General features: G+C 39.6%; 1 protein-coding gene across 2 annotated transcripts; it reads right to left on the bottom strand.

Moving 5' to 3' along the window:
• Positions 1–3,725: 3,725 nt before the first annotated feature.
• CNIH4 (cornichon family AMPA receptor auxiliary protein 4) lies at positions 3,726–19,441 on the bottom strand. 2 transcript variants are annotated; one of them, XM_036753422.1, is made up of 5 exons: positions 19,323–19,441; positions 17,159–17,227; positions 11,394–11,506; positions 4,888–5,028; positions 3,726–3,941 (listed from the first exon to the last, which is right to left on the bottom strand). In XM_036753422.1, the coding sequence occupies exons 1-5, from the start codon at positions 19,389–19,391 to the stop codon at positions 3,914–3,916; spliced, it is 420 nt and encodes a 139-aa protein (XP_036609317.1). In that variant the 5' UTR covers positions 19,392–19,441; the 3' UTR covers positions 3,726–3,913. The 2 variants fall into 2 exon arrangements, with proteins under 2 accessions (XP_036609317.1, XP_036609318.1); XM_036753423.1 differs by lacking the exon at positions 3,726–3,941 and having other exon boundaries at positions 4,888–4,981; positions 19,323–19,425.
• Positions 19,442–25,719: the final 6,278 nt, after the last annotated feature.

The following is a 25,719-nucleotide window of genomic DNA, read 5'->3' as shown; positions in this document are numbered from 1 at the left end:
TGTCATAGGCAACCCTCTAAATCTATGAGTAATTGAAATAAAAGTGTCTAACTGCATCAGTAAAGGGAATCTCCCCATTTGCAAGTGCCCTATGCCAATCTAGATGCTATCCTATACACATCTGGATACAGGTATCTTTCCGGTGGAACATAAATCCCCTGAGGGCAGGAACTTTTTATTGTCTCACCTTACCTGGTGCTAAATACGTAGGTGTTTAATAAGTGATGAAAGTTCTTCTTGAAAGTGTAATCTTGGTGGGAGAGGCAACCTTGTAATCTTTAAGGCTATGCCAGGAAGTTCAAGGTCTGAAGAGTTGTACCATATGAGTACAGTCCTAGCAACAGTGTCAAGCGCTGCAAAGAAAAGTACTGGATTTGAAATTGGAAGACCCTAGGTTCAAATCCCAGCTTGGCTACTTACTACCTGCGCCACCTTGGACAATCCAGGTGTAAAATGTAGAGATTGAAAAGATGACCTACAATGTCCCTTCCAGCTTAAAATAAAAGAACAGGAATATGGCATAATGAAGTGCTGGACTTGAAATCAAGACCAGGATCATTACTGCCCCACCAGCAGTGATCCTATTCACTGCGTTTTAGCTCCTAGAAAAGCTTTTTAAAAGCTTTCCGTTTTTACCATTTCTTGGTTCATTGCGAAGTTTATCATTTCCAATATTTCTTAGAGGACTATGCAGCATTTACATTTTCAATTACCTGTGTGTCCATCTTCTCTACCTATCCTTATAAACATAACATTCTTTGACCTCCCTGTGCATCCACTTTCTAGTATCTTTAAGCAGCTCCTCTTCTGATGAGTTACTATTTTTCATCCCTTTTTGCCCACTTTCCCTGATAACTTTAGGCTTCAAGACATTGCCTATCCTTTCTTTGATCTCTTTGAAATCTGCTCCCCCAAAATCTGACGTGTCATTTAATCCCCCTGTACCATGAACTGTAAGTGAAATGGTAACTTCTGGGCTAACAAGGAACGATTGACTTGGCTATTACGGATTAATCTTGGGTTTACATATTTTTATAGATGAATAAAAAGCTTTATAGTCAGAACAAGTAGGAACTTTTCCTGTAAATATCTGACTGGTAACATTTCTTAAGTCTATAAACAGGTTTGCGGTGAAGGAACAAAAGATAGTATTAATATTGTGTAGTTTTGATGAAATATGAAAAGCCAGAAGTCCAAATCAAGTGTTTTCTTTCTACTGGTTTTAGTAATCAGGTGCCAACCGTTATTATAATACTTAGCTTTCTACTGTTGTCTTTGTGATGGAGAAGAGGTTGTGTGAAATCCAAGGTTCTTTGCTTTTCTTAACACTGAAACATCAATGAAGCATCCAACATGACCCAGACTTCCATCAAACCTCAGAACTACGGTGTGTTAACCAAATGCGAGTGATAATTTGTGGATGAAGTCTATTCCATTTACATCACAGGCCATGGCTTCATGCTGCTGCTGCCTTATATCCACCCTTTCTCTGAATCTGAGCATGGATGAGGTTGAATTTCAGGCTGCCTAGGAGAAAAATGATTGGCTCTTTATTAACAGAGGCAGATGTATGTTTGCTCTCCACACTTCCTTACTAATGCCATACCATCCAAGGATTCTTTAAAGGGGTCATTTAACCTAGAGAAGTGATTTATGGGGGGCATTTGGTCATTAAAAATATATCTGAAGGACTGTCCTATGGATGAAGAATTAGAGTAGTTTTGTTTGAGCTAGAAAGAAGAGCTAGGAGTGATGGGTATGTGTTGTATAGCAGCAGATTTGGGATTAATAATAGGAAAAAATTCCCTTGTTACATTAGAGCTCTCTGGGCTGCCTGAGGACAAGCACTGGAGGTCTTCAACTAGTGCCTGGATGTATACTGATTGGATATGGTATAAAGGGATTTCTTGTTAAGCTATGGGTTTGACTAGATGATCTCCCTAGGCCTGCTTCAATCCTGTGATCCTTCAAGTCTTAAGTGTGGTGAGAGGCCTCAAGCAATCAGGGAAAACCAGAGGAATGCCTGGTAGGATTCTGCCATAAGCCAAATTGAATTATTTGAATGTTTAAAATATAGCAGCAAGCAGAATATCTGTGTTAATATTAAAATCTTTTTAGTTGATATTCAAAACAAATAAGCCACTACTCTGTGCAGTGGGTATTCCTGTTAAATATTTATTGAAGAGATATGTTACTGCCAAGTCAGTCATTTTGCAGAGAAGGACCTTCAGTCTCCTCAAAGATGTAAGAGTTACTCACTTAATTAAGATTAATTAATGCTTACTCCTCCCTTATTTGGACCCACAGTTAAACTTCCAGCCTTGACTAACTTGACAGCTGGGCTGCTCAAAAAAAAAAAAAAAGCCTTTTGCTTAAAGGAAAAAAGCTCGTGCCAGTGAGGTGGTAGACCTAATGCATGAGACTTTGAAAGTTAAAACAACTGAAATTAATTTGGATCAATAAAAGGAGGAAAATTCATTTTAAAATTACGAAGTAAAGAGATTTATTAGGGAAGGGGGAAAGGGTAGTACAAGGAAAATAGCATTTTTAAAAATAGTTCTGCAATTTTTTACCCAGCAGGCAGACCACAGGATTACTACAAGGGATAAGTTCTAAGCATACAGTGTATCTACAAGGACCATGTTTCTGGCCTGCTTGTTGAGGAATTCACTACCCCTTCACAGCCCCTTTTCTCTCTTGCCAGAACACCATATTCCACCAAGGCTGGATCTAACACGGGCATGAGAGGGTAGCCCATTTAATCTTCTAATGATCACACACCTTGAGCACATTTGACGGCTCAGCTCTAATGGCAGATGGTGATTAATATTCTTGGGGAGGCCACAACCACATTCTGTCTATGCACTCAATTGCAAAGATTCACACTGTAACCTAGATTTGGCAAGTAGTGCTGATGTGGTTAATTCCCCTTATCAGCTGCAACTGATTTAGAGTAATGAAATATAATTTCTATGGGGTAGCTGTGAAAGTATTAGAGCAGTGGTAATGCAGCCAGCCAGACTAGTTATTGTTTATTTGGCTTCAGACAAAAAATAATAGGCTTGACTTCAAACTGATTCCAACTACAACCATCCCCAGGTTACAATTCAGTTGGCTTCTACCAAATAAATATTCCTACTCTAAAACCATCAAAAATCAGAAAGAATGAATGCTGGTTCAATGATTTCAAACCATGACATACAAATTCAGAATTGGCAAAAGCCATTAAGACTGTTTAAGGAACTGGAGTTGTGAATGAAGCAAATAAATTAATCAAATGTCCTGGCTATAATTTTGCTCTTTGTGTTTGTCCTATCTTTAAACAGCTCAACACTGTTTTATAACTTCTGTAAGAATTCTCTTGAGATGTCATTTTTTAAAACATTCATGTGAAAAAACCTTTGGTTGTATGTCTTACAAATTTTAAAGCATATTAAGTACATGAAATTGTAGAATCATAGGGAAAGAACTAATTTTCTTTTAGCCAGACTAATACTGACATGGTGAGCTTTGCCTTATCACTGTAAACTTAAGGATATTTTTGCTAATCCAAGAAACTTTTCTTGTTATATTTATTCTTTATTTCTTTGGCTTGCAATTCTTCAATGATAGTACCATTCCTCCAACAAATGACAATTTTCAACAAAGAGAAGATCAAATGGGTGCCTTGATTACGTGGGCTAGGGCTGAGGCTGAGAACAACAAATCTACAAAAACTCAGTTCATGTTTTTTAAATACTTTATGTGGTAAAAATACAGCAAAAATAGTTTTTTGGGGGTTTTTTGTCCAAAGAGGAAAAAAAATATACTGTTTAATGGACACGGTTCTAGGTACGAACTAAACTCATCTCTGTCTGGCTCCTCAACTGTTCACTGTAGTGTAAGACTCCAACTTAGGCATCTCCTTCCAGGTTCAGTCATTTATCAAAGCCAGAATCATACTGTAAAAAAAAGAGATTGTTGTTAACATGTGTTTAAGGAGGACCTACAAGAGTTGTCCAACCACTCTCAACTACACAATGGAATTCCTACTTTGAATCTGTACAGCCTAGCAGGTAATACTGTTTTGATTAGAAAAATTCCAACCCAGGACTTCCTGACTTTTAAGTCCAGTATTCTACTTAATATTCAATCCATGCTGTTCCTAATGTATTTCCTTTGTTTACCTAAAAAAGAAACAAGCCTCATAAGTTTTGAAACAATACCCTATTCTAATTTCCAGAGTCATAAAGAATGTTTTTCACAAGCCAAATGAAGTAGTTTATCCAAATACACACATAAGATTCTTTCATTCCCTTATCCTGGAGAATGAAGGTGGAAGCACATAATAGTAACAGGGAAGACACAGGAAAGGATTTCATGTTTGAAATTTTAAGAACTATGTAGGGTTTCTGTAGATGTTTCTGCTCAGTTTCTGATGATTCCCTCCTGAGGGCCCATCATTCCCAATTGTTTGCAATCTGGATATAACATGAGGACCATTTGGAAACTGGATGAGCGGGAGTTTGTCTTGCGGATGCCAAACTGGGCCAATGTTGCTGGCGCCAACAGCACTATGAATTCTGCACAGGACACAGAATTCAGCGACTTTGTCATGAAGGGAAAACTCACAGATATAGGAGCATAAGAATAATGGGTTTAATTCTTAACTGATGAATAGAATTTTAATGTTGAAAGTTCATTGGTTCCAAACAAGCTAAATAAAAATTTGGGATATAGATACAAAGACAATGATAACTCTGCACAGCTAAAAGAAATACAAGTGATCTCTACCAGTCACCTTTGCTTTCGGTATCAATGCAAAAATCATCTGTGCTCTACTATATTGAACATTAAGAAAGTAAAATTCCCCAGCATACAGGAAAACTCCAGTGATATTAGACTTACCTATAAAGGTACATAAAGAAACAAAGCAAATGAAAACCAAGCTTGATCATGGCTTCCTTCATGTGTGACTTCAACTGCCCTCGGTTGTGTATCTCTGTAGGATCAAACACTCCCATGTTCCCACTTGGCACCATAATGAACCTGGGAGTTAAAAGAATTAAAAATGTTCATACTCACTGACCAACTGATCCAATTACTAGGAATACACAGGAAAGAAATTGCTAATAGGAAAAGTCAATCTACCCGAACAAAAATATTACTACCGAAACTATAAGGGAAGAAGGGAATGAAGAAACAAATTATGTGTCCACTGACTGTAGAATGGCTTAACAGAATATGGTATTTTACTATGTCATAAAAAATTAAAATATGAAGAACATAAAGAACCCAAACAGCAATATACCCACTGACTACAAGTCAATCAAATTAAAATAGATTTTAAAAACAACATCATGAAAAGTAATTATTTTCATACTCATGATTCCTCATTTCAGTCTTTTAATATGATCAAAGTGTATAAGTGGCTAAACCTGTGTTCAAATTCAGTCTCAGGCAGGTTGGGATAGTGAATACAGCACTTGGAGAGGGGAATACTTGAGTTCAAATCTCACTCCACTTTGTACTTGAATTTCCTAATCTGTAAAATAACACCTACCTCATAGAATTGTAATGAGGGTCAAATAAGATAATATATGTAAAGCATCTCACAAGGCTTAAAGCACTATATAAACATTGGCTATTACTATTATAAATACATATATACGTGTATGTATACATTCACATATATATACATACATACACACACACTATCCTAACATTTCTAATAAAAGTATAACTATCTTATTTCATGGCTCTGCTTCTTCCCACTTCCCAAGGTTCAGTCCTCAGTCTTATGTTCTTTTTGATTATCTCTATAGGCCCTTCCAACTCCAAATAATATGTTCTCATTGTCCCCCTCCTTCATGTACTCCATCAGAAAAAGTAACCTCAGTACCTTGCACAGTAATAGAATTTAATGAATTACTGAATTAAATTGAAGGTTTTATAGGAGGTAATACGATAAAAATGATGTTTTAAAGAAGATTAATATAGAATAAGTGTATAGGGTTAATAGAAGAAAAATACAAAGACAAAAACAAAACAGGGCCTGTCCTGAAAGAGCTTACATTCTATTGGGAGGAAACACTTATATATAGAAAATTCAATACAAATTACATACAGAGTAATTTCTGAGGCAAGGGCAGTAACAATTAGCGATATCAGGATAAGCTTCCTATAGGATGACGTACTTCAGCTGAACTTTGAAAGCAGCAAGGGATTCTCAGAGGCAGAGGTGAAGAAGGTTCACTCCAGACATGACAGCCTGTGCAAAGGCATGGTGACACAGGCTTCGGTATCAGGTACAGAGAATACAAGTGGGCCAATCTGGCTGGCACATAGAATGATGAAGGACAGTAACGTGTGATAAGCTTTGAAAGGCAGGGCAAAGCCTTGTTGTGACAGGAAGCCTGAAAAGGCTGACTCAAGCCACAGTGAAAAGCCAATCAAAAGAGTCTGTATTTTATTCTACACAAAAGAGCGAGCCTGTACAGCCTCTTCACATTAGCAGATCCATGGTGTAGGTATATCTTGGCAGCCATGTGGAGGATGAGATAGAAACAGGAGGGGCTAAAGGCAAGGAGACCAATTAGAAGGTTATTGTAATGATCCAGGTAAGAGGTGATAAGGGCCTAAACTAGAGTAACTGGGACAAAAGTAGCACAAGACAGAAAATTCTGGGAAGTAACGTACAGTGCTTCTATAGAACTCCTTCACTTGGAACTGTACAACGAAACTTAGTTCCCAGTCGTTGCCAATGCAGAGCACTGGTAAAACAGCATGAGAGCAAACGCGTTGACAGCCATGAGAGCCCTCCATTATTCCCAAGTACCTGCATTAGCACCAAAACCTGTCCAAATTTGGATATAAGGTGTAAGTGAGGAAAGATGACTCCTATCATATCATTTGGAAGCCAGGTGAGCTGGTTTTGGGAGACATATTGTGGAGGTAAAATCAACAAGATCTGGCAACTAATTGCATATAAAGGGTGAACATTCTTATCAGTCAGCTAGCATTTATGAAGCATCTACTACATGCCAGGCATCGCGCTAAGCACTAAGGATACAAAGAAAGGCAAAAAACCCCAAAGAAAAACAAACAGTCCCTGCTCTCAAGGAGCTCATAGTCTAACAAGAGGAGACAGCATGCAAACAACTGTCAACAAACAAGATACTGACAGGGTAAGTTAGGGGTAGTCTCAGAAGGAAGAAACTACGATTAAGGAAGCATGAGAAAGAGTCAAAGGATAGACATGGGCTCGAATCTTGCCTCTGAAGCTCACTACTATGAGCGCAAGTAAGTCAAATGACCAACTCCCTTGGCCTGTTTCCTCAACTGTGAAATAAGGGGACTGAACTCAATAGCCTCTGAAGTCCCTTCTAGCTGCAAATCTATGATCCCATTAATTATCTCTCCCCCAAATAAGCGTCTTCTAGTCTGAAATTCACGTAGCTGTTCCTTTAGTCCCTTATAGGAGGGAACTCCCATAGGGCTCTTGGACTCAGTGTCTCTCCCTCTTCCTGGGAAGAACAGCAGTCCATTGCCTAAAGCCTAAGTGTCAAGCACACAGCCCACAACACTCTTGAGTGCAGCCCAGATCAGATTAAAATATAATTGGGAAATACGTGACAAAATACACAGAAATATAATATAACATAGATGATATCAATATGAAATTTTCTCAGCTAATATGTGGCCTTCAGGGATTCTTATGTACGCTTTAGTGACTCCCATTTTTAGTTTAGTGGCTCCTATTTGAGTCTGACATGACAAACCTAAAGGATTAAGGTCAAACTCCTTCACTTGGAACTCTACAACAAATCCATCACCTACCTAGGCAGTTAGAAGGAAGAGTAGATAAAGCACTAGACCTGGAGTCAGGAAGACCCAAGTTCAAATTCAGCCTCAGTCAGCTAGGTGTGAGATGGTAGGCAAGTCATTTAACTGCTGTCTGCCTGAGTTTCCCCATCTGAAAAATGGGAATAATAGTGGCACCTACTTCCCAGGTCTGTTGTGAGGATAAAGTGAGATACTTGTAAAGTGCTTTGGAAATCTTAAAGTGCTACGTAAATACTATCTACTACCTTTCCAGTTTTCTCTTCCATTATTCTTCTTTATAAAAATATGATCTTAGACAATTTCCTGCCTCTGTGTTTTGCTTATGACATGCCTAAATCCTATTTATTCTTCAAGGCTGTGCTGAGGTGACATGATGATCTCATCCTCTCTCATTCCATATACTGACAATACCACTTATTTGGCAATAAGTAGTGTACTTTCTTGGGACATCTATTTCATGCTTGTGTTATTATTTAATTTTCCATGTACTTATATCTTGTTTCCAGAAATGAGGTCCTTGTGGCCAGGAACTACATTTCATAATTTTTCATGTCTCCCCACAGTGTTTGGTGTAAAGCTTTGTCCATAGCAGATGTTTAATAAACACTTGATTGACAAACTGAGGAGGAAGTTATTTTTGAAGTATTCTTACAGAACCTATCCTTCAAACACATATACTTATATTCTGTCCTCACGTAATTACAAGGAAGGGGGGGGGCGGTCTTTGGACTTGACAGCCAAAAGCAACCAAGGGGAGCGCCTTCTTCTGTTGCAATCTAACTGTAAGTACAAAGGTGGCTACTTCAGACCTCTTAATTTCTTCCGTGTATGTTTGAGTTTCCAATAAGATAAGTAAGCACTTGCATGCAGTAAGCTCCTGATGGTATGGTTTGTGGTTAGTTAAGAGTATACGCAAGACCTAGAGAATAAAGATTTCAGTTCCCACTGTAGTTCTCATACAGTGTGTTATAGTCAGAATGAGACAGCACTTTAGAAGTAGTGAAGTCTTGATTTATCTAGCACCAAGTTCAAGGTCAGTAGGTGGATCTATGAGACATAAACATGTTGATTCTGCTTAAGTCTATCTGCCTTCTTTTTTAAAAAGACTGACAGATAAAAAGTAATTTTCTAATTTACAGATTTAGTATTATGCCAATCAAACTACTAAAAAAATACTTTATAGAGCTTGACAAAATAATAACAAAAGTCATTTGTAGGAACAAAAGGTCTAAATTCTCCAAGGAATAATGACAAAAAGTAGAAATGAAGGGGCGAGATCTAAAATATATTATAAGCAGCAACCATCAAAACATTATGGTACCAGTTAAAAAAAATACACGAGAAGATCAGTGGAACAAATTAGATAAGTGGGAATCAGAAATAACTAACCTCAATGACCCAGTGTTCAATAAACCAAGAACATAAACTACCTAGAGATTAATTCCCTATTTGGCCACGACTGGCAAAAACAAAACCAAAAAACCCTCAAAAACATAGGCCAGCATTTATATCATATATCATAACAAATCCCAAACAGAAACCTTAAAAATATAAAAAGGTCATATCACATACACCAAAAAAAAGAGAAAAACTTTATCACTAACAACTGTGGGTAACAAGAGAATTCTTAACCAAACAAAATCAATGCAATAAGAATAAGAAGGGAAATCGCTGAATGGGAAAAAAAATCTTTACAAAAAATATTCTTGATTAGAGCCTGATATCCAAGATGTAAATGGAATTAACATGAATACACACACACACACGTATTATAATCAAGAGCCACTCTCCAATGGATAAGAAGTCAAAAGTTTTTAACAAACAATTCTTAAAATAAGAACTACAAATTATTAACAACCATGAAACAGCTCTAACTCACTAATAATTTTAAAAAATGCAAATCAAAATATCACTTGAGATTTTATCTCACCATCAAATTCACAAAGATATCAATTGATAGGTATACTACAATGTTGGAGGGACTGTGGGAAAACAAGCCCATCAGTACTCTGCTGGTGGAGCTGTGAATTAATCCAACGATTCTAGAAAGCAAGTTGGAATTACGTTGAAAAAGTGACTCAAATGTCCAGACACTTTTAAGCCATACATGCCGCTGCTACATCTATGCCCCATGGAAGGCAAAAATAGAATGAAAAGTCTCATTTACATCAAAATATTCATTATATCACTTTTTTGTGATAGCAAAGAATCAGAAAGAAAGTAGGTGCCCACCAAACGGTAAAAAGTTAACAAATTGCGGTGCGCAGATGTAATGAAATGTTACTATGCTATAAGAAAGGACAAATAAGAATACAGAGAAGCATGAAAATACATAATACAAAATGAAGTAAGCAGTACCAAAAAATAATAAACACGTTTTGTAACTGCAACAATGTAAATAAACAAAAAATATATCAAACCGATCACTATCTATTAGACATATAACAATATACTTGGCCTGAAAAATGAGATGAGAAAATGTACCTCCCAAGGGTATAAATATTGCATATATTTTCAGACTCAAATGATATGTTAGTTTTGCAGAAACTTTTTTTTCCCCTTTTTTCTTCTTTGTTACGAGGCATGGCTCTCTGAATGAGGGAAGAAGAGATCTGAAGATGATTTCAAAACAAAAGATACTAATTTTTGAGTGAAGAGAGTCTTAACTAAAGGAGTAACAATATAAGTGGAAAGAAAAGACTTCTTAAAATAGGAAAGCAACACTCAGTCAATTGATCACGTAAAATACAAAAGAAAAAAGCTAAAAGTTTCCAAAAGCACTAAACTACTACCAAAACAAATAACGTTTTAAGCCTGTTTGTTATTTCAGAGTTCTTTTCAAATTAGAAAGTATTCTGTATGTTCATAGAACTATGAGGGTATTTCCAATTTGCTGTATTGGAACAAAACTATATGTTTAAGTCAAGACTTTAGTAATTGTTACAGTTATCTAATTTCCATATTGTAATACATAATCTGCAATGATCTGTGGTTTGGACTAATCCATGCCTATAGATATTAAATGCAACAAAAAACCTAACATTTTCAGTCAGTTTGAAAACTTTTTAAATACTGAATGAAAAAGCATTTTTCAAATTTATAATACCTAAATATTACAGACTTGAAAAAATATTTACAACATAAATTTATGCCTTTCCTGCCAAAAGAGAATCTTGAAAACAGCTATTTTCTCCACTCTGAAGTACATGTTACAGAAGTAATAATCTTTCTTTCATTTACTATATTATCCAATAACTCCTTATTAAGAGTAGGCCAGGGGCAGCTAGGTGGTGCAGTGAGTAGAGCACCGGCCCTGGAGTCAGGAGGACCCGAGTTCAAATTCGACCTCAGACACTCAACACACTTACTAGCTGTGTGACCTTGGGTAAGTCACTTAACCCCCATTGCCCTGCCTTCCCCCCTCCAAAAAAAAAAAAGAATAGGCCATTTTTTAAAAAGTACAATAAATATTTTGGCTAACTTTCAAATGTGACTTAGTACACCCTCATTTTTACTACTCTAGGCCAAAAAACCTGCCCTAATGAAATAACTAAATGTGCTGTACTCACCGATATATATTCCAGGTAGCAACAGGCAAGTTGAGGAGAAAGATGAACCAGTGCAATGAAATAAGCATTAATACAGTAACAATAGTGTGGCCAATCAATTCCGGGACCACCCACTGAAAAGAAAGGAAGCACATTTTACATTTTGTTCATATTACTTGCAGCCAAGTCTATGAGAGTAAAAAACCTCCATGCTGAGACCTTGGGACAACTTTACCCAAGGTTAGATGCCTCAGATCTCCAAGCAGCTTCACCTGCCTGTGCAACCAATTTATTGCCTATGTGACCAATTCAAGGTTGTTTTAAATTTCATGTTTGATTTTATCACACACATTGGAAGCCTTGACTGAAAAGGGGATGGGGGTGGGGGGAGTCTGGTTTACTTTTTATTTCAATCTCTGTGCTTTATGAAAAAAAAAAAAACTACATGAACACAAATTAGGGTACTACAGCTGGAAACAGACAGGAACTGAACCATAATTTCAGTGGCATAAGGAGCTCCTGGTAAGAAACTTCTACCACACAGGCCAGCCGGTACCTTCCATACAACTTCTGGTTTTTAAAGAGTTGCTCAGAGTAGAGGTGTCAAACTCAAATGGAACCAGGGGCCACTAATCCATACATGAGGGTCCCTGGACCTGCAGAGTAACTTAGTTTTAAATGTGATATTATCTATGTTTTATTGTATTTTTATTTATTTTGCTAAACATGTCTCAATTACATTTTAATCTGTTTCTAGCCAGACTCTGGCCCCACATTTGCTGCCTCTGGCCTACAGCACTGAAAAATAACATGTCCAAGTTCACACAGTGTGGATATCAGAGGTAAGGCTTGAATTCAGGTGGTCCTGGCTGCAAGGCCTGCTCAGTACCCACTATGCCTGCAACCACTGACATCTCCATACGGCCTTTCGACCAGAAGCCTCAATGTACTTTACAAACACAACATTCTTGTGGAGACAACCATTCAACTCAAGGAAGGATATAAACCTAAATACTGAATAAAGCTTAAAGTAAACACTTGGAAGAGCAGAGAGGCAGTGGCAAAACCAGGACTTAAATTTAAGATTACATTACTACGCTAACATGGTAACACAATTTTAGTTTCCTTCACTTATAATTCCATTTTTCATGCACTGACAACTATTATGGTTGGCTCTGAATGGGGGGAAGGGGGAGCAGAGGATGTGGGAACAGAAGGACCTAATAAAATGTTTTGTATTACCTTATGTTTTATCATTTTTAATAATGTATTTTAATAAGCTAAACAAAATGGAATATTAAAATAACTCCCAATCAACCAAATCCTCCCACTGGGTAAGTTACTCTCTAGGGACAAACCATAAGATACTTCCTTCTTTCACATTTTCTGAAAGTGTAGTCAAACTTTCAAACTACTAGCAAATGTATAATTTAGTTCAGCAGTCAGTAATTTTATTTATACTAGCCTTATTTTCTTTTCTTTAAATAGTGTAATGCTGTTTAGTCTTTAGTGAAGTATCTGAATACATATCTCAGGCTATTCTTAGGAAAATTATGGAGAGAGATGGGGTATATGTCCCTCTAGTTATATGAATTCTGAACTGGCTGAAAGGCTAGACCAAAAAGATAGTCACTAATCATTTGATATCAACTTGGAAGGTGCTCTCCAATGGAGTTCAAAGGAATGTATGCTTGGTTGTATGCTGCTTAATATTCTTATCAATGGAAGGTATAGATAGTATCCTTTTCAAATCCTTAAATGACATAAAGCTAGCAGAAATAGTTATTCTGTATGACAGAGTTAGGTTCAAAAAAAGAAAAGAAAGAAAAAAGGAGCAGCTAGGTAGAGCAGTGAGTAGAGCACTGCCCCTGGAGTCAGAAGGACCTGAGTTCAAATCCAGCCTCAGACACCTGACACAATTACTAGCTGTGTGACTTTGGGCAAGTCATTTAACCCCAATTGCCATGCCTTCCCCCCTCAAAAAAAGAAAGAAAAACCTACAAAACATCCTACACACTAAACGAAAAAAGTGCCACTCAACTAACAAGAAATAATTTATTTGAAAGAATTCAATAACTATTACTACTAGGTAATTAAGATACAATTAATTAAAAATTCAACTTTAAAATTTTGTTTTATTTCTATCGTGGGCAAGAGAAATATCAGTAGAAAAAAATGGAAAATACACATAAAAATGTTTTTTAAAAAGTCAAGTATGTATTTAACACCTTTTATGCACAAAGCATAGATCCATCCTTCCCCCAGGAGGAACTAATACCAATTGTTTCACTTACTTATATTTAGTTTCTGCAATTCAAATTATTTTTACCAAAATAAAATTCTGCATCTTGGGGAAGGGAGGAGGGGTGGGGAAAATTTAAATTATGGAAGTGAATGCTGAAAACTAAAAATAAACAAATTTATGAAAAAAAAAATAAAACTCTGGCTAAATTAAAGGTGATGTTGCCTCAGCTTCCTGAAGGGAATCTCTTAAACAAAAATGCCCACTATTTTAGTCTGACAGCAGCTGAATTTTTTTCTCCCAAATCTGAATTATATATAAACTCAACGTATGGCCTGTAAACTGCAGTGTGCTGATAGATGTTTAACAAGGAAGTGGGTAGTGGAGTACAAAGGACAGATTTGTAAACTTAATCTGCATTGTTAATATTTTCTCCTTTCTCCTCACTTTCTTTAGTCTAGACAATCAACAACAGTAAATCAAGCACTGATTTGTATTATTTGCCAACTTCTGAGATGTAAATACTCATGCTAAACAATTTTAAAATGGCTCCAGCATCCCTACCTTTAAGTGTTTTGTGTGTGTGTGTGTGTGTGTGTGTGTGTGTGTGTGTGTGTGTGTGTGTGTGTGTGTTTCCTTTCAAAGAGGTATCATAATAGTAGTATCACTAAGAGGGTGTCTGCCTTTTCAGTTATCATCCTCAGCCACAGAAGATGAGACTCCAAGGTGAAGGAAACACAGACTGGAGAAAGAGAGCTGCTTTCCTCAGGTTTCCTCAGCCTTTGCTGTAAATGTGGGGGGAAATGAAAGGGGGAAAAAGGAGGAGCTGAAGAGACAGATTTTTTTCCATTCCTAGCGGCATTTTATTACATCAAGTATTGAGCAATGTCAGAACCAACCAAATCTGTGAGATGGAAGGAAACTCAGAAGCCACCTGGTGCCCTTCTCATCTCTTACCTCACGCATGGGTACCCTTGACAGTCATCTAGCCTTTGCTTGAATCTTCCAGTGACAAGCACCGGCTTTAGAGTCAGAAGGCCTGGGGTTAATCCAGGCTCTGCTTGTTAACTGTGTGATTTTGGGCAAGTCACTTAACGACTCTCTGCCTCAATTCCTCAGGCTTGGACTAAATGGCCTTTGTGATCCCTCCCAACTGCCTTTTGAGTCAGGCCATCCCCCTTTGGATAGCCTTATTAAAAAGTTCTTCTTTCTACTGAAATGTGTCTCCTTGTAACTACTACCCACTGTTTTAGTTCTGCCCTCTGGAGCTACACAGAGTAAGCTTCAACCCCACTTCCATATGACAACCCTTCAAATACCTGAAGACAGGGACAGTGTTTGTCATTAAACCTGCTCTTCTCCAGGCTAAACAACTCTAGTTCCTTCAAACAATCCTCCTCTGACCTGGTTCCAAGTCCTTTCATCATTACAGATGATTTTCGTTTTGTCCAATGTCTCTCTTAAAATGTCTCGCCTAGAAATGAACATACTATATACTGTATGTGATCTCACCAACAGAGATAACAGCTGTACAAATACCTTCCTTATTCTGAGAAATACACTTCTCATCATGGAGCCTAATGTTAGAGTTTTTCAGCAGATAAACCATACTGATGACTCTAATTGAATTTACAGTCAACTAAAACCCCTAAATCTTTTTTATATGAACTGATTTTACGACACATCTCTCCTATCCCATATTTATGAAGTTAACTTTTTGAATCTAAGAACTTTGAATCTTAGACAGCCTGGTGTAGTGAAAATTACTGGGAGTTAGAAGTCTGGACCCTACCACTTACCTATCTGTGTAAGAGGAGACAAAGTAACAACCTCTTTGAACTTCAGTTATCTCAGCTATAAAACGGAACTTATATCTATACTACCTATATCACAGGACTGTTCTGAAGGAAGTTTTTATAATTATAAAGTACTATATGACTGTAACCTATTGTAAGCACCGTAATTCCAGTTCATGGGTCAGAAGAAATGATGGCCTCCTACATATTGACTGCACACCCTATAGCAAATTTATATAAGGTCATGGACAAGAGTAGCACAGGATGGGCAGGCATGGGTACGGTCCAACCTGTATGGGGGGGTGGGGAGGGTTTCCAGAATCAATGAGCTCACATATCCATTTGAATATTTGAGAATACCAATTAAATTTCATCTTGTTAAATTTGGGCACTCTTGAAAGAATCTGGATCCACCTTTTTTTAAAAAATTCTGTCATTCATTGTATTTTAGCTAACCCTCCCAGCTCCATATCATTTGCAAATCTGATATACATGCCATTGATGGCTTCATGAAAATCACTGATAAAAATGTTGAAAAGGTCAGAGTTTAAGACACTCTATTCATGCACACCAGTAGCAAGACCTCTCTCCAGTTTAACATCTACCCATTAACTAATATTCCTGAGGTACAGATTCGAGCACTCTGTTAATCCACCTCCTGGCTAAGGTCACAAAGCTGGGTTCTCCTGATTCCAAGTACAGTGCTCTCCACTATCCTACATATTTCACCTTCTAAGTTCTCACAAACCACCTGCGAAAGCTCTGTATTTTGCCAGGCATTAACATCAAGCTCAAGAGTCTACCTTCTAGAGAATCCAATTCTTCCTTTTCCCCCTCCCCCACAAATCAGCATTTTTCTATTTTCATCTCTTAACACATTTCACATTTTTCACGATTCTGAGCGACTCTACAATTTCATCTAGTTCTTTGTTGATGTAGATCACCTAAGACAGGACTTCTTTGGGATATTTTTATGGAGAACAGAGATCACTTTTGTTCTGCTTGGCTCCAGAGAACTGAACCAGAACTAGGGAGTGACAAATTTTGGTTCAAGTAAGAAACAAGGTCTTCAGAATTAAGAGCTGCCCCAAAATGAGATGGGGATCTCTTTGAGGGGGTGAGAGAATAGTTCTGTTTCCTCTCATCAGATGTGTCCAAGCTGCAGCCAGATGATCCCATGTCAGGGAGACTATAGTACAGATTCATGCTTCAGATGTAGCCTGGACTAGAAGACTGCTGAGATTCCTTCAAACTCTAAGATTCCATGATTCTTTGAAGTCATTTAAAGTAGCTCAGTGTGCTTTCTTACTATCTAGTTGCTTGCCTTGAGTTTCAGTTTCTTCTTCACCAAGTGTGTCCTACGCTATCAGTTTGAGGATCCTTTTTCTCAACTGAGAAGGTGAAAGCAGACTAGCTGAGTATTTAGTTTCCCTCCTCTTTTGCATTTGGTAGCATTATTATATTATCTACCCCAAGGAGCAGATTGAGCCCTTCCCTGGTATCTTTACATCAAACATACTTTTTTAAGTTCTTTATTGTCCTTGGAATATTTTTTTTAATTCTGAAAGCTTGGGTTCATTCTGGCCTACTGTCTTCCTGTTATTATTTTGAATATATTACAGCCATAATTCAAACTTAAAGAACAAGTATTCTAAAGTCAACTGTTCCCCTTCGTTGGTGCAGGAAATTGGGAGCTGACTACATTCCTATTGATGAGAATATTAGAAGATACATTTTTAAAGTCTTACCTTGTTTAATTTTGAGCAACAAGACCTAGCATTGATGTAGTCACATTCTAAATCAGATAATGTGATTATCTGAAGACCAAGATAAGGAACCATTAAATTTGTTCTCTAATAATACAACACTGATTTCATTTTAAAGCCTCAGAAAATGACTACGTATACAACCCACATTGCTCAAGGGAAGAATGAGGTTTGACCAGATAAAAAGTTTTGCTATTTCTTTACCAAAGAACATTAAAGTCAGATTATTAAAACAACTTAAATTTTTTATTTGTTTTATCCTTATTCCCTTTTCAACCAATGACATTCATGGATAGCCCTACCAGTATTCCTTATTTCTACATCTGGGTCCCCCAAATGTAACACAATGTGGAAAACAGGGAGATTAAAAAGATACAAAATGAAATTATAAAAGTAGTAAAAGTTAACACCTATTTTAAAAATTAAAAAGAAATGGGATTATTCAGCATATATATACCCCTTTCCTCCATTTCCTCAATGTCCTTGTCTCCTTAACCTCCAACATTCTGACTTTCATGCTCACCATTCTATCGAAAAGTGATAAGCACTATCAGTTACAAACACTCTTTTGGGTGATTTTGCTTAACTGCATTGGAGAAAAGCACTGGGGGGGTGGGGGGAGGTGGAGAGGTTGTTTTGTTCATCCTTGGAGCTTTGGGGTTGTTTTGTGTCAAAACAAAAGTTATCAATTTTAAAAGAATTTTAAAACTGCTGTAGGATAACCAAAAGGCAGTATGTTCTAACAAACTGAAGGTTTAATTCTGTCTAAACAATGAGGATTCTTAATTTGGCATCCATGAACTTTAAAAAAAATATTTTGCTAACTATATTTCAATGCAAATGGTTTCCTTTATGATCATAGGCATTTAAAAATATTGTTCTGAGAAAGGGTCCACATGTTTCAGCAGACTGACAAAAGGGTTCATGACACCAAAAAAGGCTAAAAATTCATGACCTAAAGTCTCACAAAAAAAGGGTGGGAAAGAACATTAATTTCTAAGCCGTTTGTTCATTTATTCGACAATTACTGAGTATGTACTTTATTATGTTCCAGGCACTATAGAATAGGAAGCAGATTGCAGTTTAATTTTAATCACAATGTGATGTGGCATTATTATGCAATACTGTTAATAAGACTGGTGTTCTGGAGCTGAGAGTTTGTTTCTTTTCAAGGTCCTGAAGTGCCTCCTTAGCTCTGTCCTAAGCTTCAATAACTACTTTCTGCCTTGCATAAACACGTGAAAGAATAAATATGAAATCTCCATGAGACTTGTAGCCAATTTCAAATGGGCCTGGTTTTGTAAAACACTTTTAGCATGTTGAAAGTACTTGCAAAAAGGATAGAGGCAGTTAAGCAATAGTGTATTTATAGATATAACATTTCTTCGAAACTGCTTTTTCAAGAAGTTTTAACATAACACATCCAGAAAAGGACGTTATTCCAAAGCAGAGTTCGCGTCTAGAAATGAACCCAGTCTTGCTTGGGGTGGGAAATGCCTGGGCTGCAATACTCAGGAGAACAAAGGAGGGGGATGGATGTTAAAGGGAATGACAAGACGGCTCCCTAGCACTGGATCAGCCGAAGGGAGGCTGGGCTCCCAGCCGGGATCAGCCCGACGGGGTGTCCAGTGCCCACGATGCCGGGCTCCACACTTAAGATTCCCCGCAAAAAAAAAAAAAAAAAAAAAGCTCCTGGGGAAGCCTAACCTTTCTCCCCGAACAGCGCCGAGGGACGGGGACCGAGGCAATGAATCATCCCCGGTTAGGCTGCACATAGGACTTGGGCGGGGAGGGGGCCCAGCCAGGGAGACCCCACCCCACCGCGGCCAAAGCCCGGACCCAGGAAATCAAGAGATCGGAACCGCGCGGGGGCTCCCTCACTCCTCCGCCCGACACACCCACCCCGGCACCCCCCCACCCACGCAGTCCGCCCTGCCCTGGAGCGGGCCACGGCCGGCTCTGCTCGCGCGCACCCCGGCTCCGCGGCGGCTGCGGGCAGCCCCCCACCTTCCCCTGCCCGCGGCCGCTCAGCCCTGAGGCTGGGGCTCCCCCGAGCCGGGCCCGGGCCCGAGCCCGCCACGCCACGCCACGCCACGGGGCGGCGGACGGAGTCCCAGGCAGGACAGCAGACGAGTGGCAAGGATACAAAATAGACGGAAAGGAAGATGAGGGCGCAGCAATCGATGAGCGAGAAGACGAAAACCACCGCCTCCATCCTTCGGCGCCTTCGTCGCCGCCAGTTCCGCCAAACCGGCTACCGTCCGCGGAACCGCCCACCAATGGCCTCCCCGCGCCGCTGCATGACGGGAATGGTAGTCCGCCGCCTGTCAGCCCCCCACTGCCCCCCGCCCTCCCAACGCCCGGCTCCGCGGCGGCGCCTGCTGCATGCTGGGAAGTGCGGCGCTGCAGCCCGCTCCCCGCCCCATTCCGTTCCCCGAGTTTCTGGAGCGGGGTCCCCGGGGCCGGGCAGGTGCAAAGTTTGAAGACCGCGGCCTCTGACGGTGGGGTAATTCCTGAGAGTCCGCAGCCCCGGCGTTTCGCACCCCGAGCGAGGCGAGGCTCGTCTTCCGGAGGCGAGTTCTGCTCGGGAGTGGAATCCCATCCCCTTCTGCGGGGTTTGCGTTAAAGCTGCTTGCAGAAACAAGTAGGAATTTCGGGGAAGTTCGGTCGGGGTCTGGAGGGAGGACCTGCCTTGGAATTTCGACTCTTGCTAGTTTCGTGACCTTGACCGAGTCGCTTCCTTTCTCCGGACCTCAGTTTCCTCTTTCGTAAAAGGAGGGGATCAGACTAACTGACCCCCGAGGTCAACCCCAGGCTCTAAACCTGTGTCGCTGAAGAACTAGACATGGCCCTTGAGTTAAATAAACATCGTCAAGATCTCAGCAAGGCCATTAACTGAGTGTCCACAGCCTAGCATCCTCTACTCCACGTTATGAATCTTATTCTCTGCTCCCTTAATTTTTAACTTTTTCTTTTATTATTACCTTTTAACAAACACGAACATAAATTTCAATATACAAAGAACAGGAAAAGCGGGATCCATCAATCTATCTATAACCGTGAATCTCTGCTACCTCGAGTTCTTGAGTTTTGGGGGTTTTGTCTGTTTTATGTGTAACCTTGTATTTAGACTTTGCCATTGGTCCAGGGGTGGGCAGCCTTCCGCCTTGAAGCCACGTGTGGCCTTCTAGGTCCTTGAGTGCGGCCTTTTGACCAAGTCCAAGTTTTACAGAACAAATCCTTTTATCAAGGGTTTGGATTCAAAGGGCCGCACTTGAGGACCTAGAGGGCCACATGTGGCCTCGAGGTCGCAGGTTCCTCACCCATTGGCCCTCTCCAGACTCCCACATTCCTACAGTGGCAGGGAGTGGGGAGAAGGAGTGTCTTTATTGCTTTCTACACTGAACTATCACACCTGGTCAGAGAGCGGCACTGACACTGGCTTTCTGTTCCCAGAGAAACTTCATTTTCTTCTCTTCTGTGTTTTTAATGTTTCCCTGACACTCCCCCCCCCCCTTTTTTTCGTCACTATCACCACTTCTATGTTTTTAATGTTTCTTCTCTTCTGTGTTTTTGTTTCCTTGACATTTCCGCCCCTCTTTTTTCATCACTATCACTACCTATGGACTTCTCCCTATAATTTCCCTTTCTCACAAAAAATTAAAGCCTTTTCTTGTAATAAATAAATACAGTCAAGTAAAACAAGTTTCTTTCTGTGCTTCCCTAGTCCACCACCTCTCTGCAAAGAAGTGGGAGGCCTTCTTCTGGAGTCATGATTGATCATTAATCAGCCTTCCTCAGTCTTTCAAAGATATTTTCCTTAAATTATTTTATTATGTTATAAATTGGACAGGTTCTACTCACTTCACTCTATCAGTTCATGTGTCTTCCTATGTTTCTCTTAACCTATCACTTTTATCATTTCTTATTCTGCAGTAATATTACATTGTTGGCAAATAGATGGATAGATGGAGAGAGACAGGCAGGTGTAGAGATAGAGATTATAATTTATCTCTTAGGTATGGACCAGGCAACGTACCAGGTGAGGGGGATACAATACAACCAGATGCCGCCTGCCTCAAAGAGCTCACATTCTAACGGGAGGCAATATATAAAGGAGAGCTAGTAAGAATACCAGGGGCATGGCAAGGAAACCTAAGGAAGTTGCATGGAGTCCTGGGGTTCTGCAATTTAAGGCAAAAAAGCTCACCCTGTTAGTGCCTGTGAGCCAGGATAGGAGATGGTGGGATAGTAAGGCCATGACAGGGAGGCCATATGTGCAGTAATTTGTTCAGCTGTTACCTAATTGATGGTCTCCCACTTTGTTCTCAGTTCTTTGCTACAGCAAAAGATGCTTTTATAAATAATATTGTACATATTGATCTTTATAAAAGATAGGGAATTTACAGAAGACTCTAAGTGTGAGCAAAGGGGCTCTCAGTTGGAGCTATAATTACTACTACTCTCTGAACTCAGCCAGGAGAATTATCAGTGCCTGCTAAGCATTGATATGTTAAGCATAAAGTAACAAGAGTTTGGACTTAGAAGCAGCAAGACCTCCCTATCTGTAATAACTTCCCAGAGACTTAAGTCACTCTCTAGGTTTCATATCAAAATACGATTTGAATAAAAAGGGTCTATCTTAATTACATCATTTAAACCTTCTTCCAAAATCAAGCCAGTGATACTAGAAGATTACCCTACTTATTCACATTCAATAAAAAGTCTTATTTTGTTACCACATTGTGGTTCTTGCTCTTCTGGTGCTTCCATAATTCAGCTTCCAATTCTTTACAGACTGTACCCAACAGTCATGTCGGGCTCACACACACAGTTGTTTGCTGCCAAAAAAAAAAAAAAAAAGGAAAAGAGACTCAATATAAATGAAAGAGGGAAGTGATATCAAAGCAATAATGGCTCTTTGCTTATGGGCAGAGACCTTTTGCATGCCTAGGAGGTGAGGTGGACTCTAGTGGTTGAGACCATGCCTGCTGCAAGGCTGAAGTAGAGTAAGCTTACATCCCCGTTTCAGGTAACATCTGGGGGCAGTAGTGCCTGATTTGGGGTGGGAAAGTTGAGATTGAGCAGGAAGAGGTTCTAGTGGGAGTCCTAGTTATAGAGCTCTGTCATATGAATGGGTGATTTGCCTCAGAGGTAGGATTAATCACCCTAGTTCACAGCACAAACTCCAAGATTTAGGGCTGGAAAATAGAGGTCAGGCAGAGCAGAATGCAGAAAGGGATCTGTAAAATCCCATTAGACTAAAATCTTTGACAGCAAGGACTGTTTTTTTTTTTTACTTTCTTTGCAGTCCCCAGTGCTTTGCACAGTGCCTAGCACATAATAGGTGCTTAATAAATACTTGTTGACCTACTACTTATTGGGCTGCCATTCCTCATTCAATCCAGAGGCTGAAAGTATGTAATTTCAGGAATGTGCTGCTTGTTTGGATCAACAAATCATATGTGGAGAAGTAGCAATAAATGTCACCAGGAAAGAAGGGCAGTAGAAGTATTCACACAGTGGGGGGCGGGGGGGGGGGGTGCGGAGCCAAGATGCCAGCTGGAAAGCAGGGACTGGCTTAAGCTCTCCCCCAGGTCCCTCCAAACACTTGTAAAAATGACTCTGAAAAAATTCTAGAGCTGCGAACCCATGAAAAAGCAGAGGGAAGCAGGGCTCCAGCCCAGGAGAGCCTGGATGGTCACTGGGAAGTGTCTATCGCACGGAACTGGGAGCAGAGCAGAGCACAGCCCAGTATGGGCCACACCAGGACCCACCAGACCGGGAGCAGGGTGGAACAGGCGGTAGGGCCCTGAATCATTGTGCTGTGGCAGTTACCAGACTTCTCAACCCACAAACACCAAAGACAACAGAGCAGGTTAGTGCAAAAACTACTGGAAAGGAGTGAAAGAAGTATGTGGTTGGCCCCAGCCCTGGGGGCGGCAGAAGTGGTGCAGCTCTGAGGTTGCTTCGAGAGCTACAGCTTCCATTGCTTCTGGCCCCAGGCCCACCTGGAGGGAGGAATTAAATGGATCTGAGGGATAGTGCAGAGCCTGCTTGGATCTGGGTCACGGTCCTGGTTGGCAGTTCATGGGGAGGAGGAGCACTGGTGTGGCAGAGCTTGCTGTGTAGAAGTAGCTCTGAAAAAGCGGCACAGCCACTAACGCTTGGGACAAAGTACTCTCTACAAGCAGTAGAGACAAAAAGCTGACAAAAACCCTGACAAAAAGCTCAAGGGTCAAGTAGTTGGCTGGGAACATTGAACAGGTAGTGAAAAGAGACTCAGATTCAAACTCAGATTTTAGAATCTTTTTTTGGTGACAAGATCGAAACATACAGCCAGAAGAAGCCAACAAAGTCAAAGAGCCTACATCAAAAGCCTCCAAGATAAACATGAATTGGTCTTAGGCCATGGAAGACCTCAAAAAGGATTTAGAAAAGCAAGTAAGAGAAGTAGAGGGAAAAATTGGGAGGAGAAATGAGAGTGATGCAAGAAAACCATGAAAAACAAGTCAATGACTTGCTAAAGGACACCCAAAAAAATGCTGAAGAAAATAACACCTTAAAAAATAGACTAACTCAAATGGCAAAAGAGCTCCAAAAAGCCAGTAAGGAGAAGAATGCCTTGAAAGTCAGAATTAGCGAAATGAAAAAGGAGGTCCAAAAGACCACTGAAGAAAATACTACCTTAAAAATTAGATTGGAACAAGTGGAAGCTAGTGACTTTATGAGAAATTAAGATATTATAAAACAGAACCAAAGGAATGAAAAAATGGAAGACTGTGAAATATCTCATTGGAAAAACCACTGACCTGGAAAATAGATCCAGAAGAGATAATTTAAAAATTATTGGAATACCTGAAAGCCATGATCAAAAAAAGAGCATAGACATCATCTTTCAAGAAATTATCAGGGAAAACTGCCCTGATATTCTAGAGCCAGAGGGTAAAATAGAAATTGAAAGAGTCTACTGATCGTCTCCTGAAAAAGATCCCAAAAAGAAAATTCCTAGGAATATTATAGCCAAATTCCAGGGTTCCCAGGTCATGGAGAAAATACTGCAAGCAGCCAGAAAGAAACAATTTGAGTATTGTGGAAACACAGTCAGGAGAACACAAGATCTAGCAGCTTCTACATTAAGGGATAGAAGGGATTGGAGTATGATATTCTGGAGGTCAATGGAGCTAGGATTAAAACCAAGAATCACCTACCCAGCAAAACTGAGTATCATGCTCCAAGGCAAAATATGGATTTTCAATAAGATAGAGGACTTTCAAGCTTTCTCAGTGAAAAGACCAGAGCTGAATAGAAAATTTGACTTTCAAACACAAGAATCAAGAGAAGCAAGAGACTTAAGAAAGTTGAACTGTTTTGTTTACGTTCCTACATGGAAAGATGATGTGTGTAATTCATGAGACCTTTCTCAGTATTAGGGTAGCTGAAGGGAATATACATATATATATGGACAGAGGGCACAAGGTGAGTTGAATATGAAGGGATGATATCTAAAAAAAAAAATCAAATTAAGGGGTGAGAGAGGAATATATTGAGAGAGGGAGAAAGGGAGAGATAGAATGGGGTAAATTATCTTGCATAAAAGTGGCAAGAAAAAGCAGTTCATTGGAAAGGAAGAGGGGCAGGTGAGGGGGAATGAGTGAATCTTATTCCCATCGGATTTGACTTGAAGAGGGAATAATATACAGACTCAACTGGGTAACTTACCCCACAGGAAAGTAGGGGGAAGGGGACAAAAAAGGGGGGATGATAGAAGGGAGGGCAGATAGGGGGAGGAGATAATCAAAAGCAAACACTTTTGAAAAGGGACAGGGTCAAGGGAGAAAACTGAATAAGGGGGACAGGATACTATGGAGGGAAATATAGCTAGTCTTTCACAACATGACTATTTATGGGAATGTTTTGCATAGTGATACATGTGTGGCCTATGTTGAATTGCTTGCCTTCTTAGGGAGTGGGTGGGGAGGGAAGAGGGGAAAGAATTTGTAACTCGAAGTTTTAAAAGCAGATGCTCAAAAAAAAAGTTGTTTTTTCATGCAACTGGGGAATAAGATATGCAGGCAATGGGGCATAGAAATCTATCTTGCCCTACAAGAAAGTAAAGGGAAAAGGGATGGGGGGAGGGGGAGGGGGGGTGACAGAAGGGAGGGCTGACTGGGAAATGGGGCAATTAGAATATATGCCATCTTGGAGTAGGGGGAGGGCAGAAATGGAGAGAAAATTTGTAACTCATATTCTTGTGGAAATTAATGCTGAAAACTAAAAAATATTAAATAATAAAGTATGGAATTAAAAAAAAAATAAGTATTCACCTACAGGCAGCCATTTCCTTGGGTCTTCACTGATATTTACCCCCTTGCTAGAAATATGAACTTATCATCATTCAACAAAAAGGTCGTGTTTTGGTTTTGATTTTGGTTTTTTGCTACAGTCTTTTCTTTCTTGCTGTCTCGGTGCTCCCTCAGTTTGAATCCTGGCTCTCCTCAGATTATAATCTCAATGAATTTGGTGGAGTATGTGTGGCAGTG

The sequence above is a fragment of the Trichosurus vulpecula genome, chromosome 4 (genome assembly GCF_011100635.1).
Source record: "Trichosurus vulpecula isolate mTriVul1 chromosome 4, mTriVul1.pri, whole genome shotgun sequence".
Taxonomy (NCBI): domain Eukaryota; kingdom Metazoa; phylum Chordata; class Mammalia; order Diprotodontia; family Phalangeridae; genus Trichosurus; species Trichosurus vulpecula.
The sequence above is the reverse complement of the archived record's forward strand: the minus strand, read 5'-3'. Positions and strand labels throughout refer to the sequence as shown.

Excerpts from the sequence above, each read along its gene's own strand:
- CNIH4 (XM_036753422.1), bottom strand. The coding sequence starts at position 19,391 with ATGGAGGCGGTGGTTTTCGTCTTCTCGCTCATCGATTGCTGCGCCCTC. Across the intron at positions 5,029-11,393 it reads GCTACCTGGAATATATATCG|GTTCATTATGGTGCCAAGTG; the intron begins GTGAGTACAGCA and ends TTTAACTCCCAG. Across the intron at positions 3,942-4,887 it reads TTCTTTATGTACCTTTATAG|TATGATTCTGGCTTTGATAA; the intron begins GTAAGTCTAATA and ends TTTTTTTTACAG.